General features: G+C 43.2%; 1 protein-coding gene across 1 annotated transcript in view; it reads left to right on the top strand.

The window, feature by feature from the left end:
• LOC108928134 (titin-like) overlaps window positions 1–15,224 on the top strand; it is a 125,926-nt gene that overhangs the window by 62,980 nt on the left and 47,722 nt on the right. Inside the window, exons 97-124 of the mRNA XM_029256930.1 lie at window positions 140–439; window positions 534–836; window positions 921–1,229; window positions 1,353–1,634; window positions 1,743–2,042; window positions 2,135–2,428; window positions 2,518–5,490; window positions 5,688–6,005; window positions 6,112–6,396; window positions 6,513–6,812; window positions 6,900–7,247; window positions 7,370–7,645; window positions 7,776–8,075; window positions 8,166–8,468; window positions 8,560–8,859; window positions 9,215–9,502; window positions 9,758–10,054; window positions 10,147–10,449; window positions 10,543–10,848; window positions 11,417–11,704; window positions 11,802–12,092; window positions 12,186–12,473; window positions 12,570–13,160; window positions 13,254–13,358; window positions 13,453–13,650; window positions 13,763–14,059; window positions 14,176–14,763; window positions 14,864–15,166. Of these exons, the coding sequence (XP_029112763.1) occupies window positions 140–439; window positions 534–836; window positions 921–1,229; window positions 1,353–1,634; window positions 1,743–2,042; window positions 2,135–2,428; window positions 2,518–5,490; window positions 5,688–6,005; window positions 6,112–6,396; window positions 6,513–6,812; window positions 6,900–7,247; window positions 7,370–7,645; window positions 7,776–8,075; window positions 8,166–8,468; window positions 8,560–8,859; window positions 9,215–9,502; window positions 9,758–10,054; window positions 10,147–10,449; window positions 10,543–10,848; window positions 11,417–11,704; window positions 11,802–12,092; window positions 12,186–12,473; window positions 12,570–13,160; window positions 13,254–13,358; window positions 13,453–13,650; window positions 13,763–14,059; window positions 14,176–14,763; window positions 14,864–15,166 (11,334 nt within the window). The remainder of the gene's footprint in view (window positions 1–139; window positions 440–533; window positions 837–920; window positions 1,230–1,352; window positions 1,635–1,742; window positions 2,043–2,134; window positions 2,429–2,517; window positions 5,491–5,687; window positions 6,006–6,111; window positions 6,397–6,512; window positions 6,813–6,899; window positions 7,248–7,369; window positions 7,646–7,775; window positions 8,076–8,165; window positions 8,469–8,559; window positions 8,860–9,214; window positions 9,503–9,757; window positions 10,055–10,146; window positions 10,450–10,542; window positions 10,849–11,416; window positions 11,705–11,801; window positions 12,093–12,185; window positions 12,474–12,569; window positions 13,161–13,253; window positions 13,359–13,452; window positions 13,651–13,762; window positions 14,060–14,175; window positions 14,764–14,863; window positions 15,167–15,224) is intronic.

The following is a 15,224-nucleotide window of genomic DNA, read 5'->3' as shown; positions in this document are numbered from 1 at the left end:
GTTTATCTAAAGTTTATTATATTTATGTTATTAAATTGAATAAGTTTGAAACTATTATAATAGAGTAATAATGTCTAGACTGATGTTTGTTCATATCACTTATCATGATCACTAATTATTCCAAACTGGTTACTTCTAGATCGTCCACTACCTCCTGAAGGCCCAATTGTATTTGAAGAAGTTCACAGAGATCACATGGTTATTTCCTGGAAACCTCCTCTTGATAATGGTGGTTCTGAGATTTCGAACTATGTTGTTGAGAAGAAGGAAGGAAGCAGAGATATCTGGATGAATGTAACATCTGCAACCACAAAAATGACATGCAAAGTTCCCAAGCTGGTTGAGGGAAAACAGTATGTGATGAGAGTCTGTGCTGAGAACATGTATGGCATTAGTGATCCACTGGAGTCTGAAGAGATGAGAGCCAAAGATTTATTTAGTATGCATCAGCTCTTTTAGAAGTTGTTTTTTTACATGTATATATCTATGAATGTCAAGGGAATTTCAGCTGTATAACTGACCTTTATCAACAGGAGTACCTGGGGCACCCGAGCAGCCAATTGTAAAGGAGGTCTTCAGAAACTCAGCACTTGTGATTTGGACACGACCACGTGATGGTGGCAAGCCCATCACTAACTACATTTTGGAGAAGAAAGAAACCTCATCAAAGAGATGGTCACGAGCCACACGGGACCCAATTTTCCCTGATACGCAGTACAGGGTGCAGGACCTTACTGAAGGCTGTGAATATGAATTCCGAGCCATGGCTGAAAATGAAATGGGAGTCGGTGACCCTAGTGAACCATCTAAACCAATTGTTGCCAAAGATCCAACTGGTGTGTGTCATGCCACTTTGACATTTTTACTTTAAATTAGGTATTCTTACTGTCAACTAAAGACTGCTGAACCTTTTTCTGCAGTGCTTCCAAGTCCGCCAGTCCTCCCAGAAATTGTTGACAAGACTAAGGATTCTGTTAGTTTGTCCTGGCAGCTGCCTCGCCATGATGGGAAGGGCAAACTCTTTGGCTATCTTATTGAATATCAGAAGGCTGGTGATGAAGAGTGGACCAAGGCCAATGAGACTCCTGAATCATGTCCAGAGACAAAGTTCAAAGTCTGCAATCTTGTGGATGGACAACAGTATAAATTCAGGGTCATGGTTGTAAATGCTGCCGGTCAATCTGAACCTGCCTATGTCAGAGATCTAGTAACTGTGCATGACAGACTAGGTAATCTTTGCCTTATATACTGCTACTATGTATTCCTATATGATACCTACTCAACATCAGGTGTATGTGTGTGGCGTACATAGGTTTTCAGATGTTCAGTAATGTCAATTTTATTCCTGACAGAGGCTCCAGAGCTCCTGCTTGATGCCAATATGGCTCGTGACCACCTGGCTATGGCTGGTACAAATGTTGTTTTGAGTGCCCGCATTAAGGGCATACCATTCCCAAATGTCACGTGGAAAAAGAATGATGCTGATGTTCCTCCTAGAGCAAGTACTGAGACTACTCATGTGGGAAGCAAACTAGAAATTAAAAATTGCCTGCGCTCCGACTGTGGGAATTACACTATAACGGTAGAAAATCCAGCTGGATCAAAGACTGCTACATGCACTCTGCTTGTTTTAGGTGTGTTGATCATGACAACTATTGTATTTGAGTGCTATACTGTATGTTGGATTCATCCTTGAAGGCAAGAAATCTATTGTGACCCTTTTTGCCTTTCTGAAATTTCAGATAAACCTAGTCCGCCCCGGGATCTGACCATTTCTGAAGTGACCAGTGAGTCAGCCTACCTTTCCTGGAAAGAGCCAAAGGATGATGGAGGTGCTGTTATTTCTCACTATATTGTGGAGAAGCGAGATGTGGCTTCTGATAAATGGGTTCCAGTTTGTGCCAGTTCCAAGAAACGCACCTTGATGGCTCTGTACTTGGTGGAAGGCGTACAGTATATATTTCGTGTTGCTGCTGAAAACCAGTTTGGGAAGAGTGAATACGCTTCATCTAAGAAACCCATCAAGGCCGTGGACCCTCTCTGTGAGTATTGTATATAATGTTCACACTCGTTTCTCTTCTCTTCATAATAAATTTTATCCTCAATGTCATCTTCTTGATTGACTTCTTTTTAGATCCTCCTGGTCCACCAAAAAACTTGCATCATGTGGATGCAGACAAAACCGAAGTTTGGCTACAATGGGAGTGGCCAGAACGCACTGGTGGGAGTGAGGTCACTGCTTTTGTAGTTGAATACCAGGAGGAAGGAGCCAAAGACTGGATCACCTTCAAAACAGTTACTAAACCTGAATGCCATGTCACTGGACTCGAGGAAGGAAAGACCTACAGGTTCAGTGTGAAAGCACAAAATGCAATTGGCTTGAGCCGCCCTGACACTACAATACCCATCCTCTGCCAAGGGAAACTAGGTAAGCTGATTTTTTTGTCTGTCTTTAAGGCAAGTGCATTCACTTTTTAAAAATGTATGTTACAATCTGTAATCTAACTTTTCTTTCAGTTGCACCAAGTATTGAAGTTGATGTTAAGTTAATTGAAGGCATTGTAGTGAAAGCTGGAAGTACTATAACTCTTCCTGCAACAATGACGGGCATTCCCACCCCTATTGCAAAGTGGGTCAGTGATGGCAAAGAAATGAAAACGGAAGGCAATGTTAACATTGAGACAAGAGACTCCTCCACAATCCTCAGCATTAAGGACTGCACACGAAAGGACAGTGGAGAATATATTCTCACAGTGAGTAATCCTGCTGGAAGCAAGACAGTGGCTTTGCACATCACTGTTCTCGATGTTCCATCAGCACCAACTGGCCCTGTCAATATTCTTGAAGTTAGACCTGATCACATGGTCATCAACTGGCGCCCCCCAAAAGATGATGGTGGTACACCTTTGATGAGTTATATTGTGGAGAAGAAGGATTCAAAGAAGCCATGGGAACCGTGGGGAGTTGTGAGCTCTGGAAACATCAGCACACAAGCTAAGATTTCACGTCTGGAGAAGGGCCGTGAATACATTGTACGAATTCGTGCAGAGAACAAGATTGGTATTGGTGAATCACTTGAAAGTCCACCAACTGTGGCTAAGTTCATGTTTGACCCACCTAGTTCTCCAGGCCCACCAGATGCCTATGACATTACAGAAAATGCTATGACTCTGCAGTGGGAAGAACCACTTTCTGACGGCGGCAGTCCAATCAGTGGTTACATTGTTGAGCGCAGGGAAATAACAGGTAAATGGATTCGTGTGAACAAAACACCTGTTTTGGATATCAGATACAGGGTGTCAGGACTGTTTGAGGGTAACTCGTATGAGTTCAGAATATTTGCTGAAAACATTGCTGGCATCAGTGAACCTTCTCCTCCTTCAAAACCATATAAGGCCAAAAGAGCCATCACCAAACCTGGACCTCCAAGCAACCTCAAACTGAAGGACTGGAGCAAGTCCTATGCAGACATCGTGTGGACTAAACCAACAAGAGATGGAGGCAGCCCCATCTTGGGTTACATTGTTGAGTGTCAAAAAGCAGGTAGTGCTCAATGGAACAAAATTAACAAGGATGAACTTATCAAGCTATGTGCATTTAGAGTTCCAGGATTAGTTGAAGGCACAGTGTATAGATTCCGAGTTAGAGCATCGAATAAGATTGGAGAAGGAGAACCAAGGGAACTGTCTGAAACTGTGCTTGCTAAAGACATCCTCGTTCCACCAGAAATTATTGTTGATGCTGCTTGCCGGGACATGGTAACAGTCCGAGCAGGTCAGAATATTGTCCTTGCTGCCCGCGTTAAAGGACGACCTAACCCAGAAATTGTCTGGACTAAGGATGCAAGGGCATTAGGGAGAGACAAACGCACTGAGATGAATAAAAACTTCCCATTCGTTGATATGGTCATTAAGGAAGCAACCAGGGCAGATTATGGAAAGTATGCCATTCAAGCGAAGAACAGCAGTGGTCAGGCACAGGCAACTATAATAGTGAATGTACTTGACATTCCGGGACAATGTCGCAATCTAAAGACAACTTATGTGACAAAAGACTCTTGTATGGTATCATGCGAGAATCCCGAAGACAACGGAGGCACAGAAATTACAAATTATATTATTGAGCTCCGTCAGCCAAGCCAAAGAACTTGGTCAGTGGTCTCCAATGATTGCACCAAACGTCTTTTTAAGGCACCACTTATGGAAAACTGTGAATATTTATTCCGTGTCAGTGCAGAGAACAAATGCGGTCCTGGACCAACAGTTGAGACCAGAACAGCAGTTCTGGCGGTTGATCCAGTTGAGAAGCCTGGTGAGCCAGAGAATTTGCAAATTACTGATATTGGTAAGACATTTGTTTTTCTTAAATGGAAAAAACCTGACTATGATGGTGGTAGCCGCAACCTTGGCTACCATGTGGAAAGGAAACCGAAAGAAGCAGACGAATGGGAGAGACTTCACAAGGGAGCAATAAAAGAAACATATTTCATGGCTGATAGATGCATTGAGAACCAAATATACCAATTTAGAGTACAAACAAAGAATGAAGGAGGCGAGAGTGACTGGGTGACAACAGCTGAGACTCTTGTCAAAGAAGAAATAGCAGAACCAGTAATTGATATTAAGTTGGCTGGTGTTCTCATTGTAAAAGCTGGTGATCCAATTAAAATTGAAGCTGGTCTTAAAGGAAAACCCCAGCCTGAAGTTAAGTGGCTAAAGGAAAATGATATGGGGGATATTAACAAGAGCCCAAGACTTCATGTGGACACTGGTGTGGATTTCTCCAAGTTCCTCTTGACAGCATCAAAACGTGAAGACAGCGGTAAATATGTTATCACTGCAACAAACGCTGGTGGAAGCCGCACTGCTCATGCTGTTGTGAACGTGCTGGATAAGCCAGGTCCCATCAGAAATTTAAAGGTGTCTGGAATTTCAGTGGACCGATGCAAGTTGACGTGGGATATCCCTGAGGATGAAGGTGGCTGCGACATAATGAACTACATTGTGGAGAAATGTGAGACAAAGAGAATGGTCTGGTCTGTCCATTCAGCTGCAGTCATCAAAAACACCGCTAATGTGACCCGCCTGCTGGAAGGAAATGAGTACATCTTCAGAGTACGAGCAGAGAACAAGATGGGGGCTGGTCCAGCAGTTGAGAGTGAGGCCATTGTGGCCAAGACTCAGTTCAGCAGACCTGGCCCACCAGACCCACCAGAAGTCACCAGGATTGCCAAAGAAGAAATGACTGTTTCATGGTCTTCTCCAGAGTTTGATGGTGGGAAGGCAATTACAGGCTACATCCTGGAACGAAAGGAGCAGCATGCGATTCGATGGACCCCAGTTACAAAGAGTCCAATCCCACAGACACACATGAATGTCACCAACTTGATCCCAAACCACGAGTATCAGTTCCGTGTCAAGGCTGAAAATGAAATCGGACTGGGAGATCCTAGCAAGCCTTCAAGATCTGTGATTGCCAAGGATGTACTTGGTATGCTTAAAATATTTTTCATGTGTATTTTAAAAAAGTTAAGAATGTTTAATGAACTACATAATGGTTTCATATTTTTTTAAAAATCTATATTTTATGTGTTAATTTAGACTATATGTTTTTTTAAAACACAATAATAATATTTCTGTAAAGTTTTATGGTATTTCCCTGCATTCATGTTGGCTTGGTTATTACAGAACCCCCAGGACCGCCAATAAATCTGAAAGTAGTTGATAGCACAAAGACTTCAATCACACTTGGGTGGGGAAAACCAGTATCTGATGGCGGTGCCCCCATCATTGGCTATGTGGTGGAAATAAGACCTCCTCCAATTAAAAAGTCAGATGAAGGTTGGAAGAGGTGTAACGTTGCTGCTCAGCTGACTGGCACTGAATTCACCATCACTAGTTTGGAAGAAAAATTGCTGTACGAGTTCCGTGTGTCTGCACAAAATCAAGTTGGCATGGGCAATCCAGCTAGTCTCAAGGATGCTGTGTCACCCAGGGAGATATTGGGTAAGTCACTTAAAGATTCTGTAAAAATTTTGTTATTCTGTGTTTTGAAGAGTCAAAAAAATAAACAGCTCTTTCAATGTTATGTTCTTGTTCTGTGCATCAACAGTGGATCCTGAAATTGACATGGACGCCAACCTTAAAAAGGGTCTCACCATCAGAGCTGGGTGTCCCATCCGGCTCTGTGCCACCGTCCGCGGAAGACCTTCCCCCAAAGTGATCTGGAGAAGGATGGGTATTGATAATGTTGTGAGAAAAGGTCATGTGGATTTGATTGACAGCATGACTTTCCTCTTAATCACTGACACTACACGTGACGATTCTGGAAAATATTCCCTTACACTCATAAGCCCTGCTGGGGAGAAGGCTGTGTTTGTCAATGTTAAAGTCCTAGGTAAGGTGTATTCAGCAGTTCCTTGGATAAAATCTTTTCTCCATGTTCAACTCTTATTTGTTCTGTAGTTAATTGTCACAGTGCATCACTTTTTGAATATTTCCTCCCCTGAACAGACACTCCAGGTCCTGTAACGGGCCTTGAAGTCATGGATATGACAGTAACATCCTGTGAACTCACTTGGTCTCCTCCTGAGAATGATGGTGGCAGTGAAGTCACGCACTACATTGTTGAAAAGCGAGAAATTGACAGAAAGACCTGGGGAACTGTTAACAATAACGTGTCAAAGACCAGCTTAAAAATTGGCAACCTTGTAGCTGGCACAGAATATTACTTCAGAGTGACAGCTGTTAATCAGCATGGCGATGGTGTGCCAAAAGCTACCCCAAGGTCCTACCTAGCATCTGACCCTATCAGTGAGTGCATTTTCTTTTGTTTTCCTTCATTAAATTATTTATAAAATTATTACTCATATCTTGACTCTGCTGGATTTTCCATCACAGGCAAGCCAGACCCACCAATGAAAATTGACGTACTGGAAATCTCCAAGACCAGTGCAACTTTGGGTTGGGTGAAACCTCTCAGGGATGGAGGATCTAAGATTGATGGTTACGTAGTTGACTACCTAATCGTAATTCCTCCTAAGGAACCTGTTGAAGGTCAGCCTGTGGTACAGGAGGAAAAACCTGAGATTTTGTGGACCCCATATTCTGTGGTCAAGGACTTGACTATAATTGTTGTTGGACTCAAGGAGGGCAAAAAATACAAATTCAGAGTAGCAGCAAGGAATGCCATGGGTTGCAGTCTACCCACAGAAACTAAGGAAGCATTTGAAATGAAGGAACAAATGTGTAAGTGCCCATTTTTATATTCCATGACAGCAAATCTATTGGAATGTAATTGGTTTTATCCCGATTATTCCCAAAGGAATAGAAGCATTATTTTAACATGCCATTTTCCTTTTATTTCTTAGTACCACCAACAGTGATCATGCCTGATATTATAACTGCAAAAGCAGGAGAAAAACTCAGGGTTGAAGCCCTTGTTTCTGGAAAGCCACCACCAGTCTGTAAATGGAAGAAAGGAGACAGTGATGTGGTCCCATCGAGTCGCCTTGCTATGCACAAATCTCAGCATTGTTGTGTTCTCATCATCAAAGATGTCTCAAGGAAAGACAGTGGTGAATACAACCTTTCGGTTGAAAACAGCAGTGGAAAGGTGGATCAAGGCTTGAAAATTACCATCAAGGGTGGGTTTCCATCTGTTTCCAAATGTCCACTAAGTGCAACCCAAACAAGTAGGGCAAAAACCTCCCATTTAGCCAGTAATGTTGATTACTAATAATAATACTCAAAACAGTAAATTATTGTGTATTCCAGACATCCCTGGTCCACCACAGCCACCATTTGTGATTAGTGATATAGATGCTGATGCCTGCACACTGTCTTGGAATCCACCACTGGAAGATGGTGGGAGCAACATCACTAATTATGTAGTTGAGAAAAGTGATGTGAGCAGAGGCGACTGGGTCTCTGCCATGTCATCATGCGGCAAGACTGGCTGTAGACTGGGAAAGCTTGTTCCTGGAAAGGAGTACATCTTCCGTGTCCGGGCAGAGAACCGATTTGGAGTTTCAGACCCCATTGTGTCTGAGAGGATGGTTGCAAAATTCCCCTTTGGTGAGGAGCTAAACCGAGATGATGGGGGGGGGGGGGGGGGCAGAAAATAGTCACGATACAGCAGCATATTGAAAGTGTGTCTCTTTTCAGATGTCCCAGGTGAACCCCTGAACTGCCACATCACCAAAGTCAACAAAGACTGCATGTTTGTGGCCTGGGATAAACCAGAGCTTGATGGAGGCAGTCCTGTTACTGGATACTACATTGAACGCAAGGAGAGGAACAGCCTTCTTTGGGTCAAGGCTAATGATACAGTTGTTCGAACTACAGAATACCCCTGTGCTGGCTTGATCGAAGGTCTTGAGTATACCTTTAGGGTTTCTGCCATTAACCGTGCTGGACAGGGAAAACCAAGCAAAAAGACAGAGTTTGTCACAGCAAGAACACCAGTTGGTATGAAAGTGCACTATTATAAGTATGTTCTACTGCACCAAGTGCTCATTCTGTAAAGATAGTGGTGAATTTCTCTCTTCTTTCACTGCAGATGCACCTGGCAAACCTGAAGTCCTTGATGTGACTAAGAATTCAGTCACCCTGGTGTGGGGCCGACCGAAGCATGACGGTGGCAGCAAGATCATTGGGTATTACGTGGAGGCTCTAAGGATCCCTGAAGATAAATGGGTTCGGTGCAACATTAGCAGTCAGAATGTGCCCAGGGAGGAGTACACTGTCACTGGACTGGAGGAGGGAAGCCAGTACCAGTTCAGAATCATTGCCAAGACGGCTGTGAACCTTAGCAGACCTTCAGAAGTTTGTGACCCAGTGCTTATCTCTGCAGAAAATGGTATGTCTGAATGGAAAATCCAGTAAATAAAATCATAGTAACTGATTTATAATAGCGGGGTGCGGTGGCGCAGTGGGTTGGACCACGGTCCTGCTTTCCGGTGGGTCTGGGGTTCAAGTCCCGCTTGGGGTGCCTTGCGACGGACTGGCATCCCGTCCTGGGTGTGTCCCCTCCCCCTCCGGCCTTACGCCCTGTGTTACCGGGTAGGCTCCGGTTCCCCGCGACCCCGTATGGGACATGCGGTTCTGAAAATGTGTGTGTGTGTGTGTATGTGATTTATAATAGCTTGATGAATATGTATTCCTATTTATTTTTCAACATTTCCAATTTTCCTGTATCTTCATCACAATTTCAGTGCCACCAAGGATTGAAATTGGAATTAGTATGAAGAAGATGCTCCCTGTGAAGGCAGGAACAACTGTTTGTCTGGAAGCTGAGGTGTTTGGAAAGCCAATGCCAAAGGTGATGTGGAAGAGGAATGGAGAGACCCTAAAGCCTGGCGAAAGACTGCTGATGAAACAGAAGAGACATCTGTTCCTCTTGGAGCTAATGTCAGTCACGAAAAAAGACACCGGAGTATACACCATTCTGGCAGAAAATGCAAGTGGTTCTAAAACGGAAGAAATTAATCTGACAGTTCTGGGTAAGAATATACACACATAGATGTAAATATGTGCCCTTCCTCTGGATAAAAAGACTCTACTTTAAAATACTTCAGGAAACAGCTCAATAACAGCAGGCCATGTGCCTTAGAATTTAACAGCTTTCTGGCAGCTTTCTTGTTAGGTTGTGTCCTGAAGTAAGTTTGTCCTTTAAATAATCATGTGGTGAGTCTGCTTTAACTCTGTTTTTAAAACTAGATGTTTAAGCTGTAACAAAAACCTGAATTCATTTTCAGACATACCTGGTCCACCAGCTACAGTCAAATTTGGGGAAGTGGGAAATGATCGCATCCAGCTGATCTGGGAGCCCCCAGTTGCAGATGGTGGCTCACCAATCACCAACTACATTGTGGACAAACGGGACACCAGCAGGGCCGAGTGGGCACAGGTCACAGCTAAGATCAAGGACACCGAATGTACTGTAGAGAGGCTCATAGAGGGCCGGGAATATCAGTTCCGTGTCCGTGCAGAGAACAGATATGGCGCTGGTGAACCCATCCTGAGCAATCCTATTATGGCTAAGAATCAGTTTGGTAAGATACTTATTGCTGTTTATTTCTCTGATTATAAACCAAAAGTGTGTGCTTGCCTTAAGCACTACTTGTAATTGCAAATTGATCTTTAGATGTCCCTGGACCTTGCGAACCTCCTGTCATCACCAATATAACTAAAGAAAACATGACAGTAAGTTGGAAGGAACCAGTCAGTGATGGCGGTTCTGTTGTTCTTGGCTACGTGGTTGAGAAGCAGGAAACAAAAGACATCAGATGGTCTAGAGTCAACAAGAAGCCCATTACAGAGAGGACAATTGAAGCAAAAGGCCTTTCTGAGGGAGCTGAGTATGAGTTCAGAGTTACTGCTCTCAATAAAGCTGGCTTGGGCAAGCCAAGCGATCCGTCAAATGCTGTCTTTGCCCATGATCCATTATGTAAGTGAATGAAAAACTATATCACGTATGTGGTTTATAAGCTTATTATATCTGCCTTCAAATTTACCTTATCATTTGAATTTTCTGCTGTAGATCCTCCTGGCCCGCCAGTGTCTCCAAAGGTTGTTGACACGACTAACAGCACTGTCAGCTTGACCTGGACACAACCTGCCAAAGACGGTGGAAGCATCATCTTAGGGTACCTGGTTGAGGTGAAACGAGCAGATGGTGTAGACTGGATAAGATGCAACGTACCTAAGAATCTCCAAGAGACAAAGTACACTGTAACAGGATTGCTTGAAAACACTGAATATCAGTTCCGTGTGACTGCTGTCAATAAGGTTGGCTTCGGTGAGCCCAGTGAAGTTCCAGGAAAGCATGCTGCAAAGGACGTTCTAGGTATGTGTTTATATCACTCTCTTTTATCGTTCTCTGTCAGTCAGTCTGTCTGTATGAACACAGGTGTGAAAATATGTAAAAGTGTGATAAATAAGGCTACTCGACCGCTGTATGGAAGCCAGTTCCATTAATTCTTTTTGTTGACGGGGGCAGCTGGTAGCGTAGTGGTTACAGCTGCTGCCTTTGGATACCTCCAGCTGTAGTGATCCTGAGCAAGGTACTTTCCCTGACTTGTTCCAGTAAGAGTTACTCAGCAGTATAAATGGGTAAATAATTGGATTCAGTTAAACATTGTCAGTCGCTTTGCAGAAAGAGTGCCAGCTAAATGAATGAATGTAAATGATATGGTTTGCAGTTTTCTTCTTCATCAAAATGTTTACCTCTCACAATAACACTCTTTTGTTTCTGTCTGGTGTGAAAAGAAGCTATATACATACATATATACTGTATATATATATACACACACACACACACACACACACACACACACACACACACACAGTATATCATATTCCAGGCCAAAATTTATTTGGAGGCACTAATTTATTAACATTATTATTGTTAACAGTTGCTCCTGAAGCAGATTTGAGTGAAGAACTCAAGCAAACCCTGGAGCTGCGTGCTGGAGCCCCAATGAGACTTCACGTTCCTGTGAGAGGCCATCCCACACCCAAAGTAACTTGGGCAAAGATGAATGCTAACATCAAGGACAGACAGAGCATTGTGATAAAAACCACAGAGTCAGACACCATGGTGTACGTTGAAAAAGTGAACAGATATGATGCAGGAAAATATGTACTGAATCTGGAGAGCAGCAGCGGAATGAAGATGTACACGATCATTGTCAAGGTTTTTGGTACGTTTTCAATGAAACAGTTTAACAGGGTCTTGTAAGCAGATTGTGGCACATTCCTTAGCTTTTAGGGTGTGTAATAATTTCTTCTGTGGCACAGACACCCCAGGACCACCACTAAATTTGATGGTGAAGGAGACCTCAAAGGAGAGTGCTTCGATTTCTTGGGATGCTCCTTTGATTGATGGTGGAAGCCCTGTGAAGACCTACATTGTGGAAAAACGTGACACAGAGAGAAAAGCCTGGTCTAGGGTAGCCACTGACTGCGCAACAAAATCTTTCATAATTCAGGATCTGGAGCCAGGCAGATGCTACTGTTTCAGAGTCATGGCTGAAAATGAATTCGGAATTGGGGAACCATGTGAAACCACCGATGCAGTGAGAGCCTCAGGTGAATGACAAGCCTTTGGTCTGTTTTTCAATATGACATCTTAGTTTAAAAACAACTAAGGTAACTATATTAACAAAACTAATACTGTTTCAGAACAACCTGGGGCAGTTAAGGACTTCAAGGCATTGCTAGTCACCAAAGAGTCATGCACCCTTGCCTGGAAGAAACCAATTAGTGATGGCGGAAGTCGCATTATGGCATACGTGCTGGAAGTCAAGAATGGTGATGACAGATGGAAGGTGTTGATGAGATCGAAAAACATGCAGTATAGCGCCAAAGATCTCATAGAAGGAAGAGAGTACTTATACCGCATCAGAGCAGTGAATGATGCTGGAGAGGGTCCAGTGAAGGAACTTAAGGTGGTGGCAAAGGACATTGTTGGTGAGTGTAATCTGTAGGTTTATATAAACACACACGCTACAATCACGTTACCTTTCAAAAATATGCACTTTCTTTTTTCCCTTTCTTTTACCATAGTTCCACCTGCATGTGAATTGAGAGAACTGGCAAATTTGAACTACATTGCAAAGGAAGGAAGCACAGTACGTCTGAAGATCCCCATTACTGGCAAGCCTGCTCCTTCTGTTACATGGACGAAAGGGGAGGACGTTACTTTGACTAACATTGGCCGAGTGAGCGTTGAGTCCACGGCCGTCCACACAACTCTTCTGATCCGTGACTGTCAACGTAGTGATGCCTCCAAATACACGATTACTTTAAGAAACAGTGCAGGGGCAAGGGAATCGCACATCTTTGTCAGGGTTGTGGGAAGGCCTGGAATACCCACTGGACCAGTAAAATTCAAAGAAGTCACTGCAGATGGGCTCACATTAAAATGGGGTCACCCAAGGGAAGACGGCGGATCAGAAATAACTAACTATGTTCTGGAGAAGAGGGATTCCATAACCAACATGTGGGTTACAGTTTCTACAACTGTGGACACAAACTCTTATAGAGTGATGGGTCTTCACGAAGGGACCGAGTACATATTCAGAGTTAAAGCTGAAAATAAGTATGGAGCTGGAGAAAGCCTTAAATCTGAAAGCATTGTGGCCAAGCATCCTTTCAGTAAGGGGTTTCATTTATATCCATTTTCTATATATTTGTATAGAAAACTTGGACGTCATCAATAAATTAATTCCATTGCCTCTTTTTTGCCAGATGTACCTGACGCGCCACCTCCACCACAAGTGATGTCTATGTGGCATGATTCGGCGGTACTGGCCTGGTCTGATCCGAGAAAAACTGGAGGCTCTCCAATCACTGGTGACTGACATCTCTGTGTTTATCACTGTGTTTAGTGTCAAGTTTCTGTATTTGCCAGACAGTACACTCTGCACGGTCCTCTTTGTACTTTCAGGCTATCATGTTGAGTTCAAGGAAAGGAACAGTTTGCTGTGGAAGAGGGCAAACAAAGCAGCACTGAAGCTGAAAGATTACAGAGCGACTGGATTAACGGAAGGACTTGAGTATGAGTTCAGAGTGATGGCCATAAATCTGGCTGGTGTTGGAAGGCCAAGTCTGCCAACACAGCCTTTGGTTGCCTTGGATCCGATTGGTATGGGACAAAACAAATAAAAGTCTTGCAGTGCCTTATACTGCATAATTTATTTGAGATGTGTAATATATCTTGTTTATATATTTATAGATGTTTATATATTTTGTTTCAGACAACCCGGGTAAACCTGATGCGATTAGCGTTACAAAAAGTACTGTAACCCTTCAGTGGACTGAGCCCAAGTACGATGGTGGACACAAGCTAACTGGCTACATTGTCGAGAAACGTGATCTGCCAGCCAAGGTCTGGACTAAAGCTAACAGTGTCAATGTTGTAGACTGCGCGTTCACCGTGACAGACCTACAGGAGGGATGCAAGTATGAATTCAGAATAAGGGCAAAGAATTCAGCAGGTGCGATTAGTCCACCATCAGAGCCTACAGACACCATTATCTGCATGGATGAGTACGGTGAGATGTCCTGCTTTTGATATTATTGCTAATGTTAACATGTTTTTTAATTACCATCTAAAACAAAGGTGATATATAAATACCATCTATTTTTTCTTTGTATGTCTTCCTAACAGAGGCACCAGCCATCATTATTGATTCCACTATGAAAGAAGGGCTTAAAGTCCGAGCTGGTGACACTATTGTCATCACAGCCACCAGCATAACTGGGAAACCAGCACCAACAGCTGTGTGGTCCAAAGCTGGAAAAGACTTCAAGCCATCGGATATCTGCCAGATTGAAACCACTCCAACATCCTCTACATTGTCTGTCAAATATGCCAGCAAGAAGGATTCTGGAGAATACACGATTTCTGCCAGCAATCCATTCGGTGTTAAAGAGGAAAATGTTAAAGTGCAGGTCTTAGATGTTCCTGGTCCTCCTGGTCCTCTTGAAACCAGTAGTGTTTCTGCAGAAAAGATCACACTGACATGGTCACCACCACATCAAGATGGGGGCTCTCCAATTAAATCCTACACTCTTGAGAAGAGGGAAACCAGCCGCCTTCTATGGACAATACTTGCCGACAATTTGGTGGACTGCCATTTTGTTGCTCACAAGCTTATCCAAGGCAATGAATATATATTCCGTGTTTCAGCGGTAAACCAATATGGTGCAGGTGAAGCAACACATTCAGAGCCAGTGAAAATGGTGGACAGCTTCGGTACGTTGATTTACATAGTATTACACTAATGCATTTCGTTCATTCATTCATTCATTCATTCATTCATTCATTCATTCATTCATTTTCAATTAAATTCCAGGTCCACCTGGTCCTCCATCAAAACCAGGAATAGAGAATGTGAGCCAAGACTCTGTGACCATGTCATGGAAAAGACCGTCTGACGATGGAGGAAGTGATATCATCGGCTACAGTGTTGAAAGAAAAGAACGGAAAGGGACAAGATGGATAAGAGCAACAAAGAAGCTAATTTCAGAGCTGTATTATACTGTGTCAGGACTCCTTGAGGGAGTTGAATATGAATTCCGTGTCACTGCAGAGAACAAAGCTGGCTTTGGAGAACCCAGTGAATCAACACATCCTGTGAAGACAAAAGGCGCAACATGTGAGTACACATTAGCGTTAATCACTCTTCAGTAAAAAAGGTATCACTTCTGTTTCAT

This window comes from Scleropages formosus, chromosome 12, assembly GCF_900964775.1.
Source record: "Scleropages formosus chromosome 12, fSclFor1.1, whole genome shotgun sequence".
Taxonomy (NCBI): domain Eukaryota; kingdom Metazoa; phylum Chordata; class Actinopteri; order Osteoglossiformes; family Osteoglossidae; genus Scleropages; species Scleropages formosus.
Note: the sequence above shows the minus strand (reverse complement) of the source record. Positions and strands in the feature narration are given on the sequence as shown.